The sequence below is a fragment of the Heterodontus francisci genome, chromosome 24, assembly GCF_036365525.1.
Source record: "Heterodontus francisci isolate sHetFra1 chromosome 24, sHetFra1.hap1, whole genome shotgun sequence".
Taxonomy (NCBI): domain Eukaryota; kingdom Metazoa; phylum Chordata; class Chondrichthyes; order Heterodontiformes; family Heterodontidae; genus Heterodontus; species Heterodontus francisci.
In genome coordinates this window covers 62,215,858-62,238,181 of record NC_090394.1, presented here as the reverse complement: position 1 = coordinate 62,238,181, position 22,324 = coordinate 62,215,858, and the positions used below count along the sequence as shown (strand labels likewise).

At 41.9% G+C, this 22,324-nt stretch overlaps 2 protein-coding genes across 5 annotated transcripts in view; one reads left to right on the top strand and one right to left on the bottom strand.

Annotated features, from left to right (window-relative positions):
* Nucleotides 1-21,508, top strand: part of nubp1 (nucleotide binding protein 1 (MinD homolog, E. coli)) — a 70,796-nt gene extending 49,288 nt beyond the window's left edge. Inside the window, exons 5-11 of the mRNA XM_068056390.1 lie at nt 5,262-5,294; nt 6,377-6,467; nt 10,122-10,276; nt 13,634-13,744; nt 14,523-14,625; nt 19,153-19,236; nt 20,113-21,508. Coding sequence (XP_067912491.1) covers nt 5,262-5,294; nt 6,377-6,467; nt 10,122-10,276; nt 13,634-13,744; nt 14,523-14,625; nt 19,153-19,236; nt 20,113-20,165 — 630 coding nt within the window. The 3' untranslated portion in view covers nt 20,166-21,508. The remainder of the gene's footprint in view (nt 1-5,261; nt 5,295-6,376; nt 6,468-10,121; nt 10,277-13,633; nt 13,745-14,522; nt 14,626-19,152; nt 19,237-20,112) is intronic.
* LOC137383459 (Golgi apparatus membrane protein TVP23 homolog A-like) overlaps nt 21,352-22,324 on the bottom strand; it is a 78,775-nt gene continuing 77,802 nt past the window's right edge. For all 4 annotated transcript variants that reach the window (XM_068056393.1, XM_068056394.1, XM_068056392.1 and 1 more), the window contains one exon: nt 21,352-21,689. In XM_068056393.1, coding sequence (XP_067912494.1) covers nt 21,645-21,689 — 45 coding nt within the window. In that variant the 3' untranslated portion in view covers nt 21,352-21,644. The remainder of the gene's footprint in view (nt 21,690-22,324) is intronic.

Here is a 22,324-nt window from a genome sequence, read left to right as displayed (position 1 = left end):
TGAATACGGAGGCTGGTGGGGTGGAAAGTGAGGACAAGGGGAACCCTATCATGGTTCTGGGAGGGAGGGGAAGGGTTGAGAGCAGAAGTGCGGGAAATGGGATGGACACAGTTGAGGAACCTGTCGATCACGATGGGGAAAAAGGAAGACATATCAGAAGTCCTGGTATGGAAGGTTGCTTCATCCAGAAGGAAATTGTTGGATTACAGTCAGGAGCAGGAACACCAGTAAGTTTCCTTTTCCATAACTCAATGGCACTGTTTTCGAAGGGCACTAGCTCAGGGATCAAACCTGGAACCTTCCTGGGTGTATTTTCCATTTTGGGATAGTTAGTACCAAAAGAATATATGGGGGAAATAGTGAAGTACTGTAATCCTCATTTGACTGTTTCTATTTTTTATATCGAACCAAATGATCTATCTTACTGTCTTGGCTAAGATCAGGAGACTGAACAGCTTTGGAGCAAATAAATAAATGGTCAGAAGCTTATCTGAAGGACAGAATGTTAAGTAAATAAGCATCTTAAGTGGTCAAAATAACCTGAGGAAAATATCAAGGAAAAATAAGGACTTATTACTGTAATTAAGTAGTTAACCTAGTTAAGGGGACGTGGTGGCTTTACACAATGTCCTTTCACCTGCATCAGCCTTGGGTGTCAGCTGTAGTTCAGTTTGTAGAACATTTGTCTCCGAGCCAGAAGGATGTTTGCTTCAAGTCCCATTTCAGCGACTTGAGCACAATAATCTAGGCTGACACTCCACACTGCAGTCAAGTACTAAGGGAGTGCTGTCACAGATAGGACGTTAAACCCGAGTCCCTGTCTGCGCTGTTTCAAAGAGCAGGAGAGTTATCTTCAGTGTCCTGGTCAATACTTAGCTCTCAGCCAACATCACAGAAACAGGTTATCTGGTCATTATCACATTGCTGTTTGTGGGATCTTGCTATGTGCAAATTGGCTGCTGCCGTTCCTCCATTACAACAGGAACTACACTTCAAAAAGTACTTTGGCTGTAAAGTGTTTTGGGACGTCCTGAGTTCCAGCCCAGTCAGGACAAATGAGATCAAAATTTCTTTCAATTCTGATTATAAACAGTTCTGCCTAAATTTAGTTAAAGCATTTTACATATTAGAATAGGTTCACAGCACCAAATTGCCAATAATTAGGCACTGAATCGTGTTCTATTTCTGAATTTAGCTGTGGGCAGTGCTGGTGAGTTCAAGGCATGGATTGACAGCTCAGCAGCACCATCTGCTGCCCTACATTGTACTGCAGCAGATCAGAAATGCAAGATGGACAATGTTTTTCAGAATTTTTCCTTGTTAATTCTGTAATTAGCTCCACTTACATTTTATGAACAAATTTTGTGAATGTTGCTAATTTTCATTATTTTCCAATGCCCTGTGAGCAGTCCTGTTAAATGCATAACTATAACTATCTTTTCTATTAGTTCTGCTGAAGTATAAAAGGAAACTTGAATTGGAGTAGATATTTAAATTGGCTAAACCCTAATTTAGTGGATTGGGTTACAAATTGTAACACTTCACCCACCCCCCCAAAAAAAGACAAGTAGTTTGTGGCCAAATTAGTTTAAATAAGGCAGAAAATTGGTAAATTACTACATTAAAGAAAGTGCATACAGTAGCTAGAGGCAATGCTTGTGACATAATATTGGTTTGGATGAAGAAAACTCTGTGGCCCATTAGATCTTATCCTTTCAAAGTGCCAATTATACCATCTCCCCATTACAGCAGTTGGCTGAGCCCCGTAGCCTTTGGCCACCTTTCTTGACAACACATTCCTGCTATTGATCGCTTGCCGTGTAAAGAATTGCTTTCTGGCACCAGTTCTAAACTTTCATTTCACAACTCTGAATCTTTACCTTGTGTATATTGAAAGTATTTTTCTGGATGTCCCTGCTCTGTTCTATTCATTATTGCATGAACCTCTACAAGCGGCACAGTGGCGCAGTGGTTAGCACCGCAGCCTCACAGCTCCAGGGACCCGGGTTCGATTCCAGGTACTGCCTGTGTGGAGTTTGCAAGTTCTCCCTGTGTCTGCGTGGGTTTTCTCTGGGTGCTCCGGTTTCCTCCCACAAGCCAAAAGACTTGCAGGTTGATAGGTAAATTGGTCATTATAAATTGTCACTAGTATAGGTAGGTGGTAGGGAAATATAGGGACAGGTGGGGATGTTTGGTAGGAATATGGGATTAGTGTAGGATTAGTATAAATGGGTGGTTGATGTTCGGCACAGACTCGGTGGGCCGAAGGGCCTGTTTCAGTGCTGTATCTCTAATCTAAAAAAAATCTAATCTAATCTAAAGCCCCCCTCTCTTTTTCCAAGACTTTTATAGTTATTGAGTCATTCCTTATAACTGTAAAGCTGGAGATTAATCTCATAGCTCTATCTTTATAGCAGACCAGAACTCTGCACAGTACCCTAGGTTTTCCTGACCACAGGAGTGCTTAGCCTCAGCATAGCTGCTGAGCATTTGAACTGAATGGATGAGACAATGTGATCTAGCATCCTGTTTCTTTGCTTATTACCGCCTTACATTGTTTGGAGATGGTGAGCAGTGAGTAAACTTAAAACCACAATGTATCTTTCATTTTATCCCATAAGATCTGTCCCACTCACAAAATATATTTGCCTTCTCTGTTTACTTTCAATATGACCCTTAACAGCTAAACTTGTATATTAAATATATTTATGAGCCTTTACTGAGATATTTCTGGGTTGTGAGTGCTAATTTTTGATATCACATTTACATTTTGTGACCTCTTCTGACAAAGCTGCTCTGTTTCTGTTGGATAATTAGTTGATGGCAAAACCTTTAAGCTCTATCAGTGACTTAAGCTGATGTGCTGTCCCGGTTCCTGAGTTCTGATTGGCTTGTTGTCAAATCTTCTATAGTATGCTTGGTCCTATAGTGTGAAATTATATTGAGTTCTTGGCTAACTTAGTTGTTGGATCCCATATGATCCGATCCTGATCTCAGCCTGGCTATCTGAAGTGCATCTTTGAAGAGTGAGCAGATCCAGACAGCTTTCACCCACTGCCTGGAGGCCAGCTCAAGGTTAATATTGGCGGAGAGTGTGGGGCCAGGTCCAACAGCCTGTCATCTTGGGTGGAAATGGTAGACGTGGACCTGGAGAGGGCAGAGAAATTTGCAACAAAATCTAGAAACTTATTTTTTTTTAGTTTTTAGAGATACAGCACTGAAACAGGCCCTTCGGCAACTGGCATTAATGTTTTCCCATAGGATATATACATACAACACAGAGTCCCATTGGAGTTAGTGAAAGTATCATCCGTTAATAAGGTTTAAAAAAATCTGGGCAAATAGTTTATGTTTAGTTTAGTTTAGAGATACAGCACTGAAACAGGCCCTTCGGCCCACCGAGTCTGTGCCGACTATCAACCACCCATTTATACTAACCCTACACTAATTCCATATTCCTACCACATCCCCACCTTTCCCTATATTTCCCTACCACCTACCTATACTAGGGGCAATTTATAATGGCCAATTTACCTATCAACCTGCAAGTCTTTGGCATGTGGGAGGAAACCGGAGCACCCGGAGGAAACCCACGCAGACACAGGGAGAACTTGCAAACTCCACACAGGCAGTACCCAGAATTGAACCCAGGTCGCTGGAGCTATGAGGCTGCGGTGCTAACCACTGCGCCACTGTTTATGGAATGTTGTAAAATTGAGTATAAAAAGAGATGGTTAAGTACTCTGTGGAATACATGGGCTGTAGTCAATTTCAGATCCAGAATAAACGGACCCCCGAGAACTGCCAAACTGTAATACAGTCTCAGTTGGTTCATTGATGCCCTTCAGGGAAGGGATCCTGCCACCCTTACCTTGACTGCTTATAAATAATTCCTGTCTGACAGTATGTGAACTATTCTTAATGCCCTCTGAAGCAGCCTAGCAAACCCTTGAGTTGTACAATCGTTACACAGTAATGAGAAAAATATCAGTTGGACCTATTGTCAGTGACTTCAGGCATAATGCCAGGACAACACACGAACAAGCTCAGCTTCCTCAACCCTACAGAGTCACCTGGGAGCTAGTGCCTAACTTGGGAGAGCTGTCCAACAGACTAGTCAAACCGCAACCTGATACCAACTTGTACTGTAGAATTACATTTAAAATCCCTCAGTCTCGTGATCTCGATCACAGAGGAGGAGAAAAGCAGCAACATTGTGGTAGTATCATCACCTCCTAGTTCCCCTCTAAGTCAGATGCCATCCTGATTGGACATGTATTCCTTCATGGTCACTGGATTGAATTCCAGGAATCTCCTACCGAGCACTATTGTGGCAGCATCATCACCATAGGCACGCAATGGCCCAACACCGCCACCTCAGGAATCAGCAATAAGTGTTCCTTGCTAGCATCACCCACGTCCCATGGGCTAAAACAAATTGTAAGAACATTATCTGAAATAGATCAGGGTTAATTAGTATTCGGGGGGGCAAAAAAGCAAAATACTGCAGATGCTGGAAAGGTGAAATAAAAACAATAAGTGCTGAAAATACTCAGCAGGTCTAGCAGCATCTGTGAAGAGAGAAACAGAGTTAATGTTTCGGGTCAGTGACCTTTCATCGGATTAATATTAGGTTGTAATTCTGCAGGTTTTTTTGCTTAATTGGCATTAGGTCACACAGGAATTCTACATTTCAGTTTTTTGATTATCGGTGGTTCGTTGGTACTTTTAAATTAGGAATAATCCTTGACCGTGAAATGTGTCCTTTGGGCTTCTAGTTAAATTTCCACATATTTAAACTATCTGTTGCTAATTCTGTTTCGGTTTGTACTGTCAGTGTCCTCTTTTATACTCCATTCAAGGCTTCCATAGTAGCTATCATATCTGGCTCCAGTTCTCTGACAGTGCTGCAGTGTGGCTGGCCATTAGGACATGTACATGGGTAGCCTGGGCTTATCCATTCTTCAGTATGTTTTTGTTCCCATCCCTGGGCCTCCAGGAGGCACCTCTCTAGCAGGTACAGCTAATATCTGAAAAGAAGACATTAATATTATAATAATATTAAGGAGCCTCAATTGGATTAAACAGCAACCAAACAATATGGTCATGAGCACAAGTTAGAGCAGCAAAAATATTTCTTTTCCACATAATCCCAACCTTTATTATAATGAATGTGTTGATTTAAATTAATCCCAAAACATCCATGTGGATGATTTAAAAGAAAATATGTTAATCAAACTCTTTCCTTCCCTCTTCTACAGGTGCACCAGAGTGGGTCAGGATGGTCTCCTGTGGTAGGTATTGCTTCTTTTAATCATGAGCAGGTGAATGGGCAGGCACCTGACCTAGCAGGCAAGCGTGCTTGATGGGAGTAGAGGCTGGAAAACGGAGATTTTTTTTTTTATTCGTTCATGGGATGTGGGCGTCGCTGGCCAGGCCAGCATTTATTGCCCATCCCTAATTGCCCTTGAACTGAGTGGCTTGCTAGGCCATTTCAGAGGGCATGTAAGATTCAACCACATTGCTGTGGGTCTGGAGTCACATGTAGGCCAGACCAGATAAGGACAGCAGATTTCCTTCCCGAAAGGGCATTAAAGGAGATTACACTGTTTTAGCCCTATCAACTGAGGTTGTCCAATGGACGTGTGGAATCCCTCTGTGTCCCAAGCCTATGGCAGCATTCTGAACTGGACTCCAGGAGGTGCTAAAGAACAGCTCAACATTGACTTCAGACCCGTTTCTGATGTGGGGTCAAAGAACACTTTTGATCACAATCCTAGTCAGAAAGTTGTGACACAGAACACGCGCTACAGGACTTTAAAAAATTTGTGCAAAAAAATTTAACAAAGCCTCGAATAGAAACAATGAATTTTTAAAATAATTTTTCCAGGTTTTTTTTGGCTGTCTGTTCTTTTGACTGTTCTTCCAGAGTGCTTTCACTGGATGTGCAGCACTGTGTAACACTCTGCCCACATTCCAGCCACAATTCTTCTGTGTATGTTTTAACAGCTTTTCTGATTAAACCCATAATCAACACATTCTTGTTGCTGCCCAACGTCCTTGTGATCTAAGGAACCATAAAAATCATCTTGTGGGAAAGCTTCTCGTGAAATCGTTTCTTACAAGTCATTGCAAGGCTGCTAAGAGTTAAGCATTTCAATGCTGTTCAGTTCATTTACCCCATTTCCAACCTCTTTCCATTTGTTAATGTTCGCTGTTATACAGTAGCATCAAATACCCACTTTATCATGTCTTCCAACAATTATTTTCTAAAGGAATTGGTTTGCTATGCACATGTGAGAATTTGTTGAGCTACTCTCCAACCACATTGCTACAAGTTGTATTGATGGTTTCTCTTTTGTTTTGCCTCTTACAGTATGTAGAAGAAAATCTGGGTGTAATGTCGGTAGGATTTTTGCTCAGCAGTCTTGATGATGCTGTCATTTGGAGGGGGCCCAAGAAAAATGGTTGGTGTTCTTTTGTTGAGTTAATTCTTTCTGATTTAACAAAAGTCCTTTGCAGCATTAAGACATGAATGGGTTTTCAAATGTGTAGCAACCAGGGGGGTAATTTCTCCAATCCCTAAGGTAATATTATGAAGTTTAACTGGGAAATATAAAAACCAAAGAGGTGTGCCCTAAAATTAGCCACGAATGTATTATTCAGGAACTCAAACTTCAGGTGCTGTGACAGTCTTCACTTGCATTTCCACACAAGTTAAATATGCAATCTTAATTTTAGCAATTCAGGAGAGAAACTTTATGGAGTTCAGGAGATTCTCCAGAAGTAGTGAGGAAAAACCAGAGATCAAATTTCTACGAGTCTTGCGTGCTTAAGAGGGTCATCGGCTGGGTTTGTCTGGTTAATCATGTGCCCACCTTCATAGTCAGAAAATGATGCTTGGTTTAGGACTAAACATATGAAAAACATTTTGTTTAGCCCTCTTTTCAAACCAGTCACTACATGGGCTGAATTTAGTCGTGCTGGCGGAGCTCCCCGCACTGGGCCGAAGAGGCGAGGGGAACCTCACCTCAGCCTTTCGGAGGCCCCCCTCACCACCAGCCCCGGTGCGTTTCAATGGCGTTCAGACATTTATGTGCCTGGCGCCGGGATCCCCATCCCTTTAAAGATAGGGATCCCACCTCCAAGAGCTGCCAGCCATTCAAAGGACAGTGCATTAGGAGCAGTGGCCACTGCTGGTACTACAGGAGGCCTGGGACCAGGCCAACAGCTGGTCCCACAGATTGCCCATGGAAGAGGCCCCCCATCTCATGTCCACAGGGAGGCTGCCTTGTTTCATTGGGTCCTCGCATGGCAGAGGCCCAGCCACCCTCCCCCACCCCCGCCCTCCCGCTGCTGTCTTAATTCCAGTGGCGGCAGGAAGAGGGCGTAAGTGGCTACTGGTTAGCCACTTAAAGGCCTCAGTTGGCCTCTGAGCGGGAAGGCCGTCCTCGACGTTTCCTGCCCGACTTTATCACTGTGCGATGGAAAGGCAACGGGCCCTCCGCACCCTTCCCAGCAACCCCCCAACCTTCCGTCGCAATTCTATGGGCCCCCCGCCTCCTCTGGGGGGCCCATTAAATTCTGCCCCTTGAATGCAGTTGTGGGATTGGAAGTTTAAAGGGGAACCCAACTTTGCATTGACTGAGGATCATTTATGTTTAGCATGGAAGAGGCACAAAGACTACAGTGTTTTAAGTTAAACTGGCAATCATGTGCTTATTAGCACAGAGGATTTTAAAAGAGTATTTCAATTTGTAGGAACAGTTTAATAATAGCAGGAAATACCAAACTCTGGTTTATGATGTCATTTCAAATGTAAGACTGTGAGTACAAAAAGCAGAACCACTTTGTATTTCTGACATCTGTTATTGGTCTGATGTTACTTTTAAACTATGAATTTTCTGCTGGAGGAAAGATGATTGCAGTTGTTGGACAAGATTAGAACCATTCACATAATTGGAATTCGGCTGAATTCATTAGTGTTGCATTTCCTCTCTTTAAAAATACTTTAACTGAAAACCACACCTGCAGAGTATTTGTTAAATGATATATGCACCCTATTAAATGAGGGATTGTTTACCTTAATTTTATACAGATTGATGAGTTGCTTCAAATTCCTAGCGTTACAAGATGAGTACAAATGAGGAATCCATTTGGCCCATCTTAGGTCATCTATCCAGACTGTAACATCCAATTCTTAAATGGTTCTAAGGTTTTTGTCACTACTATATCCAGAAGTCCATGTATTGATCACTCTTTGTATGAAGAACTTTCTTGCACCAGTCCTACATTAGTCTTTATCTAGTTTTTAAACTATGTCCTACACACTTTTTAACTAATTTTCTCAATTTACCTTTTCCTATCCTATTTGCTATCTTATCTAATATACCTCTAAGATCACTTCTCAGATTCCTCCTCTCATGGTTGAACCATCCACGTTTCTCCAGTTTTTCCTCATAACTCAGACCATTGACACTCTGGATCAGCCTCGAGGTTCTTCTCTGCACTGGCTGGAATGTGATGATCATACACTATCCAAGATGTGTTCTGACCAGAGGACTATACAATATAATCAAAACTTCCTCTGACTTATATTCTACTGTTTAGGCTATATATTCAATATTATTTTGGTTTGTTGATTGCTGCTCAACATTTGGTAATTACTGGTGACTCTCCCATTGTGCTACTCCTGGTAAATCAGAGGATGCGTAGCTTTATTGAATCACAGAATGTTACCACATGGAAATGGGGAATTTGAGCCATCAAATCTGCACGAGTGGTTTTTTCCCCTCCTCCTGAGCCACCCAGTCTGTTCCCACTTTTCCACATACTCCCCATATACCCTTCCTCTTTTTCAAGCAACTATCTAATTCCTTTTGAAGAGGACTTATGAACATTGTTTCAATTGCCATTTTGTGACAATTGCCTGGATGAGTGCAACTTCAACAACATTCAAGAAGCTCGACATCATCCAGGACAAAGCAGCCTGCTTGATCAGCATCCCATCCACCATCTTCAATATTCACTCCCTCTGCTACTGACGTACAGTGACAACAGTGTGCACCATGTACAAGTTACGCTACAACAACTCTCCAAGGCTCCCTCAACAACACCTTCCACAACTACTCCACCGAGAAGGACAAGGGCAGCAAATGCATGGAACACCACTACCTGCAAGTTCCCCTCCAAGCTGCACACCATCCTGACTTGGAACTATATCGCTGTTCCTTCACTGTCATTGGGTCAAAAATCTGGAACTCCCTTCCTAACAACACTGTGGGTATACTTGCACCACATGGACTGCAGTGGCGCACCACCATCTCAAGGGCAATTAGGGCTAGACAACAAAAACTGGCATTGCCAGTGACCCTCACATCCCAGAACAAATTTTTAAAAAAATTAATTGTCCATTTGTACATCCAAACGTCTCACTCTAGCCATTGCATTTTGGTCACAAATGTTAAACATTTTTGGACTTCTCAGTGGCAACCTGAAACTGATGTACACATCCCAATCTGCAAAGTTTCCTTGCCAAAATTCAACAAAACTCTTAATAATCTCAACTCTTTATACTCAAAGCAAATAGATTTTCTGGCCTTCAAAGGACAAGCGATCCACCTTAGTAACAGAACAATACATTGTGTGTACATGGTATAATATTTTTGTCATTGTAAAATAGCATATCATTTGATTTACCACAAGCAAAGTCAGATATAAAAGTTTGCATTAATATTACAATAATATTTCCACTATTAAAGTTTATTTCCCACTCCACAACTCTCATCTTCTTGCATCATAGCTGAGCAGGCGAAAGCTTTGCTCACCAGCATCTGTCAGGACCTCTGGAACAGCTGTTGACATTGTGTTGTCCAGGGATGATTCTCCCATTGATTTCTTACAGTGAGAGCACCTCTGCCTAGTGTTTCTCAGCAACACTGTGGTTTCAGATTGGGAACACAGGCCCATGAGGAATCAAGGGTGTGGACCTTAATACAGTCACTGTGGTATACGTTCTGCTGTGTTCCAATGTAGTCTGGCAGTGCACTGACAAGATTATTTTTAATTTTCAATCTTCATTTACAGGCATTTATTGACAAAATGTTGACTGCTCCCTTTAGGTTTAATCAAGCAGTTTCTACGAGACGTGGACTGGGGTGAAATAGACTATCTGATTGTCGATACACCACCTGGCACCTCAGATGAGCATCTTTCTATTGTACAGTACCTGAGTGCAACTCAAGTAGATGGAGCTGTGATCATTACCACTCCACAGGTAGGCTGCATTATGTAACCGAATACTAGGGTTGTCAAGCCTCCAGGACTGTCCTGCCGTCTCCAGGAATTACAAATTAATTTCTTGAACAACCCAGGAGAAAAATCATAGGAGCATTAAAAATTTCCCATTTTGTTTAAACACTTTTGTTAATATTGGAGATGGGGTAGGTGAAGACTTTTGACCTGGTGGGATGGTTGGAGGTCATGTGATGAAACCTCCAAGAATAAGTCCAAGAGTTGGCAACCCTACAGAGTACATCAGAATTTTACCAGTTAGTACTCAGACTGCAAAAATTGTTCTCTATCCTTTTAAAGGAGAAGCAGTTACTTTATTTTAACCTATAGGCAGGTGCTTTCATGAGCCATGAAGTAAGTATCGGTATGGAAAAATAGGAGAACGCCTGTGGTCTCTTGGTTCATTATGCCAGGTAGAAGGTGCTGCCTGAAATGAGCAGAGGAAATCATTCTTCAGGAAGAAGAAAAAATCCAATTTTATGAATTTGTTAAAAATGTGGAAACACCCTAACAAAATCTGCATTACTGGAACTGGAACCATTTCCTAAAAATAGAATCCACTTGTAACACCCTATGGGAATCAGCCATGTGACATTGTCTCTGCTCTCAGTGACTGTAAGGATTACATGATTTTCTTAATCTACTTATGTTTAAATGAATTGGGAGCATTTTAAGTTACTTAGGCCTAGTATAAGTGCTTTATAATGAATCTAGAAAATTTGGCCAGAAGTATTATTAAGTGCATTTTGTTTTGAAATGTGCTTTGCTTTGCAGTATTTCCAACATCACTCACTCCCTTCATAGAATGCAAAAATAAAGATAAATGCTATGCATAGAGATAGACTTTCAAAGAGGTATCACAGCTTCCAGGTTGATCATCAATGTGGAAGATTTTTCTAAACCCAACATTCCAAGAGCTTGTATTATTATTATTATTGTAGCTTATTCTAACTTCTTGTTCAATTGCATGAAGTATGCTTTCCAATTTCTGATTGCGTTTTGGAAACACAAATATTACCTGATAATATAGTGGGTTGGATTTTATTAGTGTGCCGTGCTCCGTGGTGGCGCACTGAGAGCGCGGCGGCCTTCCGACATGGAAGTGCCGCCACACAGCCCCTGCATTACGCATGGGGGCTGATTTAAATAGAGGGGGTGGGGCAACTGCCTCTGATGACGTAGAGGGGGCTGCCGCCACATCCCAGGCAATTGTGCCAGGCGCCACCATGCAGGCGCCGGTGCCATTTTAAAAGGGCTTCAAGCCCTTAACACAGATTTAAATTTTTTAAGGTGTATTGAACATAATATGTTTTTAATAAATAATTAGGAGAAGGAGACCCTTCCCCGACTCCCTCAATGGTCATTTCATTGCCTGATGTTTGCAAAATTTACATTATTCCCTACCCGAACTTTCGCCCCCAACCTTCTAACTTTTGCCCTTCAACCCCTTCCCACCATCCCCACAGCCAATAAAAATTGGTTTCCCTGCTCCTCCACCCCTCACGCCCTGAAAAATTTTATTCCTCCCCCCTCCCCACCAGGTTCTCGCCTCAGAACTCTTTGAACGGCGGCTGTAAAATCGGCATGGGATAGCCATTGGCAGCAGGTAAATGAATTTACAAATAATCTAGGCTAATTTGAATATGTAAATGAAGGCCTGCCGCTTGGCGGTGGGGGTGGGGAGCCGCACTGTGGTCCCCCCGCCATCGGTAATATGCGGCGGGCCCTTCTTGACGTCAGGTGCAGAGGCGGACCTCTCCCCGCAGAATTTTACAGGCCCTCCCACGGCGTGAGGGGCTTATAAAATTCAGCCCACTTTGTTTTTTACAGGAGGCTTTGGGTCTTCACTGATACCGTGCTCATTACTGTGCATGCTGTAAAGTCCATGAAGTGATAGGCGTATCAAGTTCAAATTAGTCTGAATTCTGCAAATTTGGCTTAATCCAAATCGACATGAAATTCATGTTGGAACTCATCCCTGATTTATATTTAAATGCCTCATGCATCACAATACATACATCCCCACCCTATCATATACACTCCCCATCCATCACAATGCACACCCTATTTTCCCAACACAATACACTCCCCACCCCACCTGCAACCATGTCATCTCCTGGGAGGGGCAGAAAAATCTGGAAAAATTCCAGGCCAAGAAGGGGGAAGAAATCTAGAAAATTCCCTTCTCAGTCCCTCAGGTAATCAAAGCTAATTCAGGAAAAAAACTAGTCTTGTAGTTAGATCTTTGTGCAACACATACTGGACCATCAGTTGTGGTTAACTTTAACCAAAAATCTGAGATATTAATCTGACAAAGCTGGTAAACCATTGGTCCCCTTCCCACCAATCTCTACAATCAGAAGTCCAAACTGGTATCTGAAGCAGACCATTCAGCTTCTGAACTGTTCACCTCACCACTCCAGTCCAGTTAGTCAGAAGGCCGTTAAGTGGGCTAGTCCACAGGGATTAATGGATCATTAATTGCTTAGAAAGCATCTTTGAAGTGACTTTTAAATGTCAGCAACCTTCTGTCAGACACCACAGACTGGTTTTACAGTGGGCTTAAAAATATGGCCTTTTAGCAAGCTGAAAATAAAGGGTTTGGTTCCTCCTCTTGCATTTTTAGTAAAAACTTACACAGCAAATGTTCCAACTTCTAAAGGCATTTATTTAATATCAACACCAATCAATTCAGGATCCCTTTTATCAGATTTCAAAATATTCACATGTCCATCATGGAGATATCTCCCCAAAGATTTCTGTAAGAATTTCTCAACAAATTAGAATTTGAGAAATCGGAAGAGATTCAAGGCCAATGAAAGATCCTTCCTCATCAAAGTTGGAGAGTTGCAAAATTTACACTGCTCAGGTGCTCATAAAACCCAGTGTTGTGCAGGGATCTAATTGCAATATTTTATAGACTGGAATTTTGAAAAGGAACTGAATCAGAGCTTCGTCCTTTCCACCTAGGGCTATATAATCTGTTTATGAAGAGAATATGTTTGTGATAATGCACTGGAACCTGATATAGTATAAATGGATCATTTCAGATTTTATGAGTACTCAAGTGTAAATTCTGAAACTCTCCAATTTACATGAGGAAACATTCTCCATTGGCCTGGGACTGATGCTTAGAATCCCTTCAGATTTCTGAACTAATAATTTGTTCTTTAGAAATACTTGCAGAAGTTTTTGGGGAGATATCAGATGAACATGTGAGTGTTTTGAAATCTGTTAAAAGGGATCCAGAATTTATTGGCATTGATAATAAATGCCTTTAGCAGTTAATTACTAATCTATTTCCTATCATACTGTAAATTTTATTCTGATCTTGTGATAGGAGGTGTCGCTACAGGATGTCAGAAAGGAAATCACCTTTTGCCGGAAAGTGAAGTTGCCTATAATAGGAGTTGTAGAAAATATGAGTGGCTTTGTGTGTCCAAAGTGCCAGGTAAGATGTCCAGAAAGAATGAAGTGAACTTATTTTAAAACGTACAAGCCAGTTTCCCCCTCTTTCCCTGTTCTGGCTCTCAATGCATCAAACTACAATCTAGAGGAGGGGCAGGCAACTTGCTCTTGGGCATCTTACAAATATTACTCGATACGTGTGTGGATCAGACTCAAAAGTAGCCTGGATTCTGTCTTTCTATTCCTTCCTTCTGGATGGAATTACTTGGTTTCCAATGGTAGCACTGGACATGACTGCATGTTGAAGGAAATCATATTCAATGGTTTTTAATCCTGGTAGTACTTTGTTGGTCTCCATGCATTATGAGATAAAACTGAGAAAGGTAATAGTTCCCTAGTTACCCATAGAAGTTTCAGAAATGAAATCCATGATCTGAATTTGTTCCAATAAGTATTTGTAAGGAGAATTGTAAAAAATCTCTTGTTAATGGCGATTGGGTGGGTTGGTTAATGGTCAGGGAATGGAGAGAGAGAGAGATTGGATTTTTCAGTGAAAATTTATGGCTGCATTTATTATAGTTTTGTATTGATGCAGTGGTTTTAATTGTCCATCAACACAGACGTGGCCGTACAACTCCGGAGACTGCTGAGTGCAGTAAAGGCCAGTGGGGTGAGAGCCAATCGGGAGGCTGTTTGTCACTAGACTGAGTGCCAAAAAGTACTTAAACAAATCTCATTTTCCTTGAGTCTGCAAAGTTTACAAATTACCGTCATTAGAAAATAATTTCTTGTTTCTTACTTTGTGTTCTTTATGTTTACAGCATGAATCTCAAATTTTTCCACCAACCACAGGAGGTGCCATGAAGATGTGCAAGGATTTAAGCATTCCCTTTCTTGGTAAAGTGCCCTTGGATCCCAGGATAGGTATGTCCTATAGACTCTCTAAGAACGGACCTGATTGTCCAGAGCAGAATAAGGACTTTGACAAACAAATACTGTTATGCTGAGCCTACTAACTGACATTTTAAAGCCCACTGCAAAGCTAGTCTAAGGTCTCTGGCCAAAGATTGTTGGTATTTAAAGATCATTTCAAAGATAAATATTTTCTTGTTCACCCAAGTCATGATATGTGGTTGATTCAGTGAATCTGTATTCACCAGGCCACAAATTGAGGTTTCTAATTAGCTGTTTGTTGTGTGGTGTGGTGAACTGTCCTCCACGGATGCATGGCCAACCTTAAATAGTAGGAAGGTGACAGTAACCAGCTTCGTCAGTCTAATATATCAAATGTGGTGCTCCTTCACCCAGGAACATAGGTATTGCTAAATGGAAAAAGACCAAAGTTCACCTTAGTTCAACTTCTATCATTCCACTATAATAGTGGAGCTGTTGACTAATGATGGCAATCGATCACTATCAATTAGTCTACAACAAACTGAGACTTGAGAGGGAAAAACCTACTTGACCTCGCCCTCACCAGTCTACCATTCATAGAAGCATCTGTCCATGATAGTATTGACCACTGCACAGTCCTTGTCTTAACACTGAGGCTACACTCCACCGTGTTATGTGGTACTTCTTCTTCTTTGACCTCCTTGTCTCGAGAGACAATGGGTAAGCACCTGGAGGCGGTCAATGGTTTGTGGAGCAGCGCCTGGAGTGGCTATAAAGGCCAATTTTAGAGTGACAGACTCTTCCACAAGTGCTGCAGAAAAATTTGTTTGTCGGGGCTGTTACACAGTTGGCTCTCCCCTTGCGCTTCTGTCTTTTTTCCTGTCAACTGCTAAGTCTCTTCGACTCGCCATACTTTAGCCCCGCCTTTATGGCTGCCCGCCAGCTTTGGCGATCACTGGCAACTGACTCCCACGACTTGTGATCAATGTCACAGGACTTCATGTCACGTTTGCAGACGTCTTTAAAGCGGAGATATGGACGGCCAGTGGGTCTGATACCAGTGGCGAGCTCGCTGTACAATGTGTCTTTGGGGATCCTGCCATCTTCCATGCGGCTCACATGGCCAAGCCATCTCAAGCGCCGCTGACTCAGCAGTGTGTATAAGCTGGGGATGTTGGCCGCCTCGAGGACTTCTGTGTTGGAGATACGGTCCTGCCACCTGATGCCAGTATTCTCCGGAGGCAGCGAAGATGGAATGAATTGAGACGTCGCTCTTGGCTGACATACGTTTGCCAGGCCTCGCTGCCATAGAGCAAGGTACTGAGGACACAGGCTTGATACACTCGGACTTTTGTGTTCCGTGTCAGTGTGTCATTTTCCCACACTCTCTTGGCCAGTCTGGACATAGCAGTGGAAGCCTTTCCCATGCGCTTGTTGATTTCTGTATCGAGAGACAGGTTACTGGTGATAGTTGAGCCTAGGTAGGTGAACTCTTGAACTACTTCCAGAGCGTGGTCGCCGATATTGATGGATGGAGCATATCTGATGTCCTGTCCCATGATGTTCGTTTTCTTGAGGCTGATGGTTAGGCCAAATTCGGTGCAGGCAGCCGCAAACCTGTCGATGAGACTCTGCAGACACTCTTCAGTGTGAGATGTTAAAGCAGCATAGTCAGCAAAGAGGAGTTCCCTGATGAGGACTTTCCGTACTTTGGTCTTCGCTCTTAGACAGGCAAGGTTGAACAACCTGCCCCCTGATCTTGTGCGGAGGAAAATTCCTTCTTTTGAAGACTTGAACGCATGTGAGAGCAGCAGGGAGAAGAAAATCCCAAACAGTGTGGGTGCGAGAACACAGCCCTGTTTCACTACTGTGTTAAATGGAATAGATTCAGAACAGATCTAGCAGCATAAAACTGGGCATCCATGAGGTGCTGTGGGCCATCGACAGCAGCAGAATTGTATTCAATCACAATCTGTAAGCTCATGTCTCAGCATAGCCCTCACTCTACCATCAAGCCAGGGGATCAACCCTGTTTCAGTGAGGAATGCAGGAGAGCATGCCAGGAGCAGCAGCATCAGGCATACCTAAAATGATGTGCCAACCTGGTGAAGCTACAACATCGGACTAAATGCATGCAAAACAGTGGAAGCAGCATGTAATAGACAGAGCAAAGAAATCCAACAACCAATGGATCAGATCAAAGCTCTTTAGTCCAGCCACATCCAATTATGAATGTTGGTGGGCAATTAAAAACTAATCAGGGGGAGGAGGTTCCACAAACATCCCCATCCTCAATGATGGGGGAGCCCAGCATGTCAGTGCAAAAGACAAGGCTAAAGAATTTGCAACCATCTTGCACCAGAAGTGCCGAATGGATGATCCATCTTGGTCACCTCCTGTTGTCCCCAGCATCATAAATGCCAGTCTTCAGCCAATTCAGTTCACTCCACATGATATCAAGAAATGGCTGAAGGTACTATATACAATAAAGGTTATGGTCCCTGACAACTTACTGGCTTGTAGTACTAAAGACATGTTCCAGAACTAGCAGCGCTTCTAGCCAAGCTGTTGCAGTACAGCTACAGCACTGGCATCTACCTGCTAATGTGGAAAATTGCCCAGGTATGTTCTGTCCACAAAAAGCAGGAAAAATCCAATCTGGCCAATTACCCGGCCATCAGTCTACTCTCAATCAGCAGCAAAGTGATGAAAGGCGTCATTATTGACAGTGCAGGTTATTAGCACTTTCTCAGCAATAACCTGCTCATCAATACTCAGTTTGGGTTCCGCCAGGACCGCTCAGCTCCAGACATCATTACAGCTTTGGCCCAAACATGGACAAAAGAGGTGAGATGAGAGTAAATGCCCTTGACATCAAGGCAGCATTTGCCTGACTGTGGCATCAAGGAGCCCTAGCAAAATTGAAGTCAATGGGAATCGGGGGTGGGAGGTGGGGGGGAACTCTCCACTGCTTGCAGTCATACCTAGCACAGAGGAAGATAGGGGTGGTGGTGGTGGGGGGGGGGGGGGGGGGGGAACTCTCCACTGCTTGCAGTCATACCTAGCACAGAGGAAGATGGTTGTGGTTGTTGGAGGTGAATTATCTCAGCCCCAGGACATTGCTGCAGGAGTTCCTCAGGGTAATGTCCCAGGCACAACCATCTTCAGCTGCTTTATCAATGACCTTCCCTCCATCATGAGTTCAGAAATTGTAATGTTTGCTGATGATTGCACAGTGTTCAGTCCCATTCACAACTCCTCAGATACTGACGCAGTCTGTGTCCACATGCAGCAAGACCTGGACAACATTCAGGCTTGGGCTGCTAAATGGCAGGTAACGTTAGCGCCACTCGAGTGCCAGGCAATGACTATCTCCAACAAGAATCTTATCATCTCCCCTTGACATTGACTGGCATTATCATTGCTGAACTCCCCCATCATCAACATGCCAGGGGTTACCATTGACCAGAAGCTGAACTGGACCAGCCATATAAATACTGTGGCTACAAGAGCAGATCAGATGATGGAATTTTGCAGTAACTCACCACCTGACTCCCCGAAGCCTGTCCATCATCTACAAAGCACAAGTCAGGAGTGTGATGGAATACTCTGCACTTGCCTGCATAAGTGCAGCTCCAACAACACTCAAGAAGCTCTTAACCATCCAGAACAAAGCAGCCTGCTTAATTGGCACACCACCTATCACCTTAAACATTCACTCCCTCCACCACTGGTGCACAGTGGCAGCAGTGTGTACCATATACAAGATGCACTGCAGCAACTCACCAAAAGCCTCCTTCAACAGCACCATTCAAACCTGCGACCTCTACCACCTGGAAGGACAAGGTCAGTAGACACGTAGGAACACTGCTACTTGCAAGTTCCCCTCCAAGCCACATACTATCCAGACTTGGAACTGTGTCGCCGTTCTTTCATTGTCAGAGTCAAAATCCTGGAACTCCCTCCCTAACAGCACTGTGGACTGCAGCAGTTCAAGAAGGCAGCTCACCGCCACCTTCTCAAGGGCAATTAGGGATGGACAATAAATGCTGCCCTTGCCAATGATGCTCACATCCCATGAATGAATTTTCAAAAAAAAGCTGAAACAAAGTTTCTGAGGTTCCTTGTCCCTGGCATAACTGAGCACTGAACAGCTAGAGAATTATAGCCGCAGGCTAGATTACTCCACTATTGGCGGTATTGCCTTCAATTGCCTAGACCCAAAGCACTGACATTTCTTCCCTAAACCACTGAGTGAAAGGCTGCAGGGTAGTTGCTTTAGCTGATCTAACTCTGTTTGGATCACAGGGCTAGAAAATAGATAAATTAAAGTGGGTTAAGTAACTTTTCTTTGTTGTTCTTGTGTTAAGCACTTGAATGTAAAGTATATGTTTCCTTTTTAAATCTTCACAGTTCTCAAATGACAGAGTAGTTATTAAAAATGGAAGTAGTGAAATTCTTCCATCTTAATCTTCACGCTCACAAAAGTTAGACTTCAGTCTTTGGTGAAATTTTTGATTTAATAAAATAACTTGGTGCTTTTTATTTTTGTTGAAGGAAAGAGTTGTGATGAAGGCAAGTCATTCTTGACAGAAATCCCAGGTTCTTCTGCAACCATTGCGTACAAGGATATTGTTCATCGTAAGTAATGCTCACTTTCAGAACACTTGTACAAGCATATAAGGATCAAGAAATTGGAATCTTAAATAATAAATTTGGCCTCAATGTATCAGCTACATGAAAGTAACATCATCTCCATGGATTAGGCTCAATTTTTTTTTAACTTATCCTTTTGTAAGAGGAGTGATTTGTGGCAGCTGAAATTTAGTTCTATATTGTAATTGAAAAGTGAGTAATCCATCTGTATGGACAAAGCTGCACAACTAGTCAAGTGATCATGTTTCATTCCAGTATGGTACTTTTCATTGGTCTGGAATTGCTTTTTATGTAGAAATCTGTTCAAAAAGGACCAAGAATGAAAGGGAACTTGCCCAGGGTCAGGACCTTTGCAGGGAGTGGAGGGAGATGCTGGGCCCAATTTTAACTCTTCAAGGTTTTGAGTGGGTTAAAATCTCACCCACCTGTTTATATACTTGCAGGACTGTTTTTATAAAGTTAGAATTCTATTTTTTATAGTAAACTCAACAATTGCCGCACCAGTTCACTGTGGCCTTTCCTGGCAATGATTAAACTATTGAGCCAAAGTTTTCCTGAGTTTGTACCAGTGGTGAGGTTCCTTACCCACTGCTAGCACATGTCAGAAAATCACAGGCAATCTTTGGCGTGACACCTTACCGCCAGTGTGTACTCAACCTTTACCCCTTTTTGGGTACGTTCTCTAAAATTGTCCTAGTTGCTGAGATACTTTCATGACACTATGGAAAATATGATTACTTGTCCTTGACTGCAAGATATATCATGTGCCTTAAATTTTAATTTCAGGTTCTTTCACAATATGCAGCATTTTCTACATATCTTTTAAATAGTAATTAATGGAAAAAAATGTTTCTGAAACAGGAATCCAGGAACACTGTGCCACTCATAGATCTGATGCAGAAACAACTGCCTAATGTGAGCCCAAGAAAATTCCCTGCAAGTTGCTGAGCATATTTGGCCAACTTATGTCAGTTAGCGGAAGAAACACAGCTGAAGTCTACTGAATTCACACACACTGCATATTTTCAATCCTTGTTGGTAATCTCTGAAATTCAAGATCTGCTCTTTGTCATCTTCGCCCCACTCCTGTAATCAGCCGAGTTTTGCTTTTAGATTTCAGTTTAGATGGCTCTAATGTAACAATTTGTAATACAGTCTAATTACACTTGTACTACTAGACAGTACAGTACACTACTGGGGAGAGATGATGATTTGTGATCGAGTAGTTTGTAGAATTATTTTCCCTGTTTGGCTGTACACCTGTATGGAGAAGAGGCCAGGACAACTGAAGAAAAGAGTTGCCCTCGGTGGCAGCATAGCAACAGAACTACCATACCAGATATTTGACTCAATTGATTGAAAATAAATAAATATTTTGAATTCTTAATTTAAAATGTCTAAAATATGTGCAACAAAAGGAATTCCACTCCTTTGCTTTTTGGTTGGTTTGTGATTAAGTATATGTTGAGAGAAAAAGTACATTGATAGTTGCCTTCCCTAGTTGGGCTCAGAATACAGTAAGAGCTGTTACCTTCACATTTGAGTCTGTACTTCAATTTTCTGTTGCTAGTAATTTTTGATACATTTTATGTTGTTGCTGGAGCTCTGACTGAGATTATCAGTTTATACTACTAATGATCTAATTTGAACGACAAAGGAAAGCACTGGGCTCCCTCAGCCTCCACCATGAAAATCTGCACTGTTGCAGTGACTTGTTTGTTTTCAAACTACCAGTGTACTTTTAGAAAATTGTCATACCGTGTAGAGGTTTTTTTTTTAAATGTAAAGGCTAAATATAGTTTAATTGGGTAATAAAAGTTTTGATACCTCAAGTCAAAGCAGTTCCAAATAAATCTGCATTTAGTACAAAATGGAAATAATTGAGTTAATAATGATTACCAGATTTCCCCTTCTTCCTCCCCATTATTTTCAGCTGCTTTCACTTTGACCAAACATGAGTTGATCAGGCTGAAGCACAAACCTTTGATTTTGTGTATTGTGTCTACATATAGTAATCTGACCGATTTAAGTGGGTACAAACGTCTGTATTTTATCCCCACAGATACAGGGCACAGTGGATTCTGACCAAGCTTGTCAAAATTTTGTAAGATCAGAAGAGTAATCATGTAATTTATTATACATTGAAATTATGTTGACAGTTTAATAAACCCAACCTCAAAGGTGAGCAAGGCACTGTACCTTCAGAACAAAGTGTTTTCCAAAATTTACAACATAAATAAACTATTTTTTGCTTACATCTCTACTCTTGGCATTCACAGATAATTATCAGTTACAGTCCCATTCAGAACATATGTAGTTGTGGCTACTACGAATGATTGAGAAATCCATTTTGGTCGATGCAATAGGTCGATTTCCACGGTACCAAACAAAACTTATCTGAAGTACTTTCTTTTCCCATCATTGGTGCTCCAAAGTGGCTAGGAGAAAAAGAAATCTTATTAGCAATAATAAGACCATTTGTGATTAAGCTTGATAGACACCTGTTCTGATCAGTTTTGAAAAATCAAACCATGGAAATGGTATTGATATAGTGAAACTGTGTCTGCCCTTTTGCAGCAAGAATAGCTTTTTCAATACAGAATGGTCCAAAGAATGCTTCAGCTAGACTAAGAATTCTGAAACATTTTTCTGATGATTGGAAAACTGACGATTTTAATACTACGAAAGTACAGCTACACCATTTAATGTGAAGTGGTATAGTTCCATTCATGTCAAGGTAAGATGTCAAAAATCAGTTTCTATTTAGGCATGCAGGACCTTGCATACAAAAATACTACAATCCATGACAAATAGATCTATGAAACCAATACACTGTAAATATTACTATGTATGTAAACTTAATAGCATGAGAGGGTTAAACTCCTTAAGGGCTCAACCCCAGACTTCACAATTACTCCAGCCCTCCAGTTGAGACATTTACACATGTAAATTTGGGCATCATACTTTTCATTTACTGTTTGGGTTTCTTCTTACAAGTGTCTGCCAATCTTAAGAACATTTTTCAACAGCAAAATAACATTTATTGCAGTTGGTTAGAATGATGTAAGGAGTA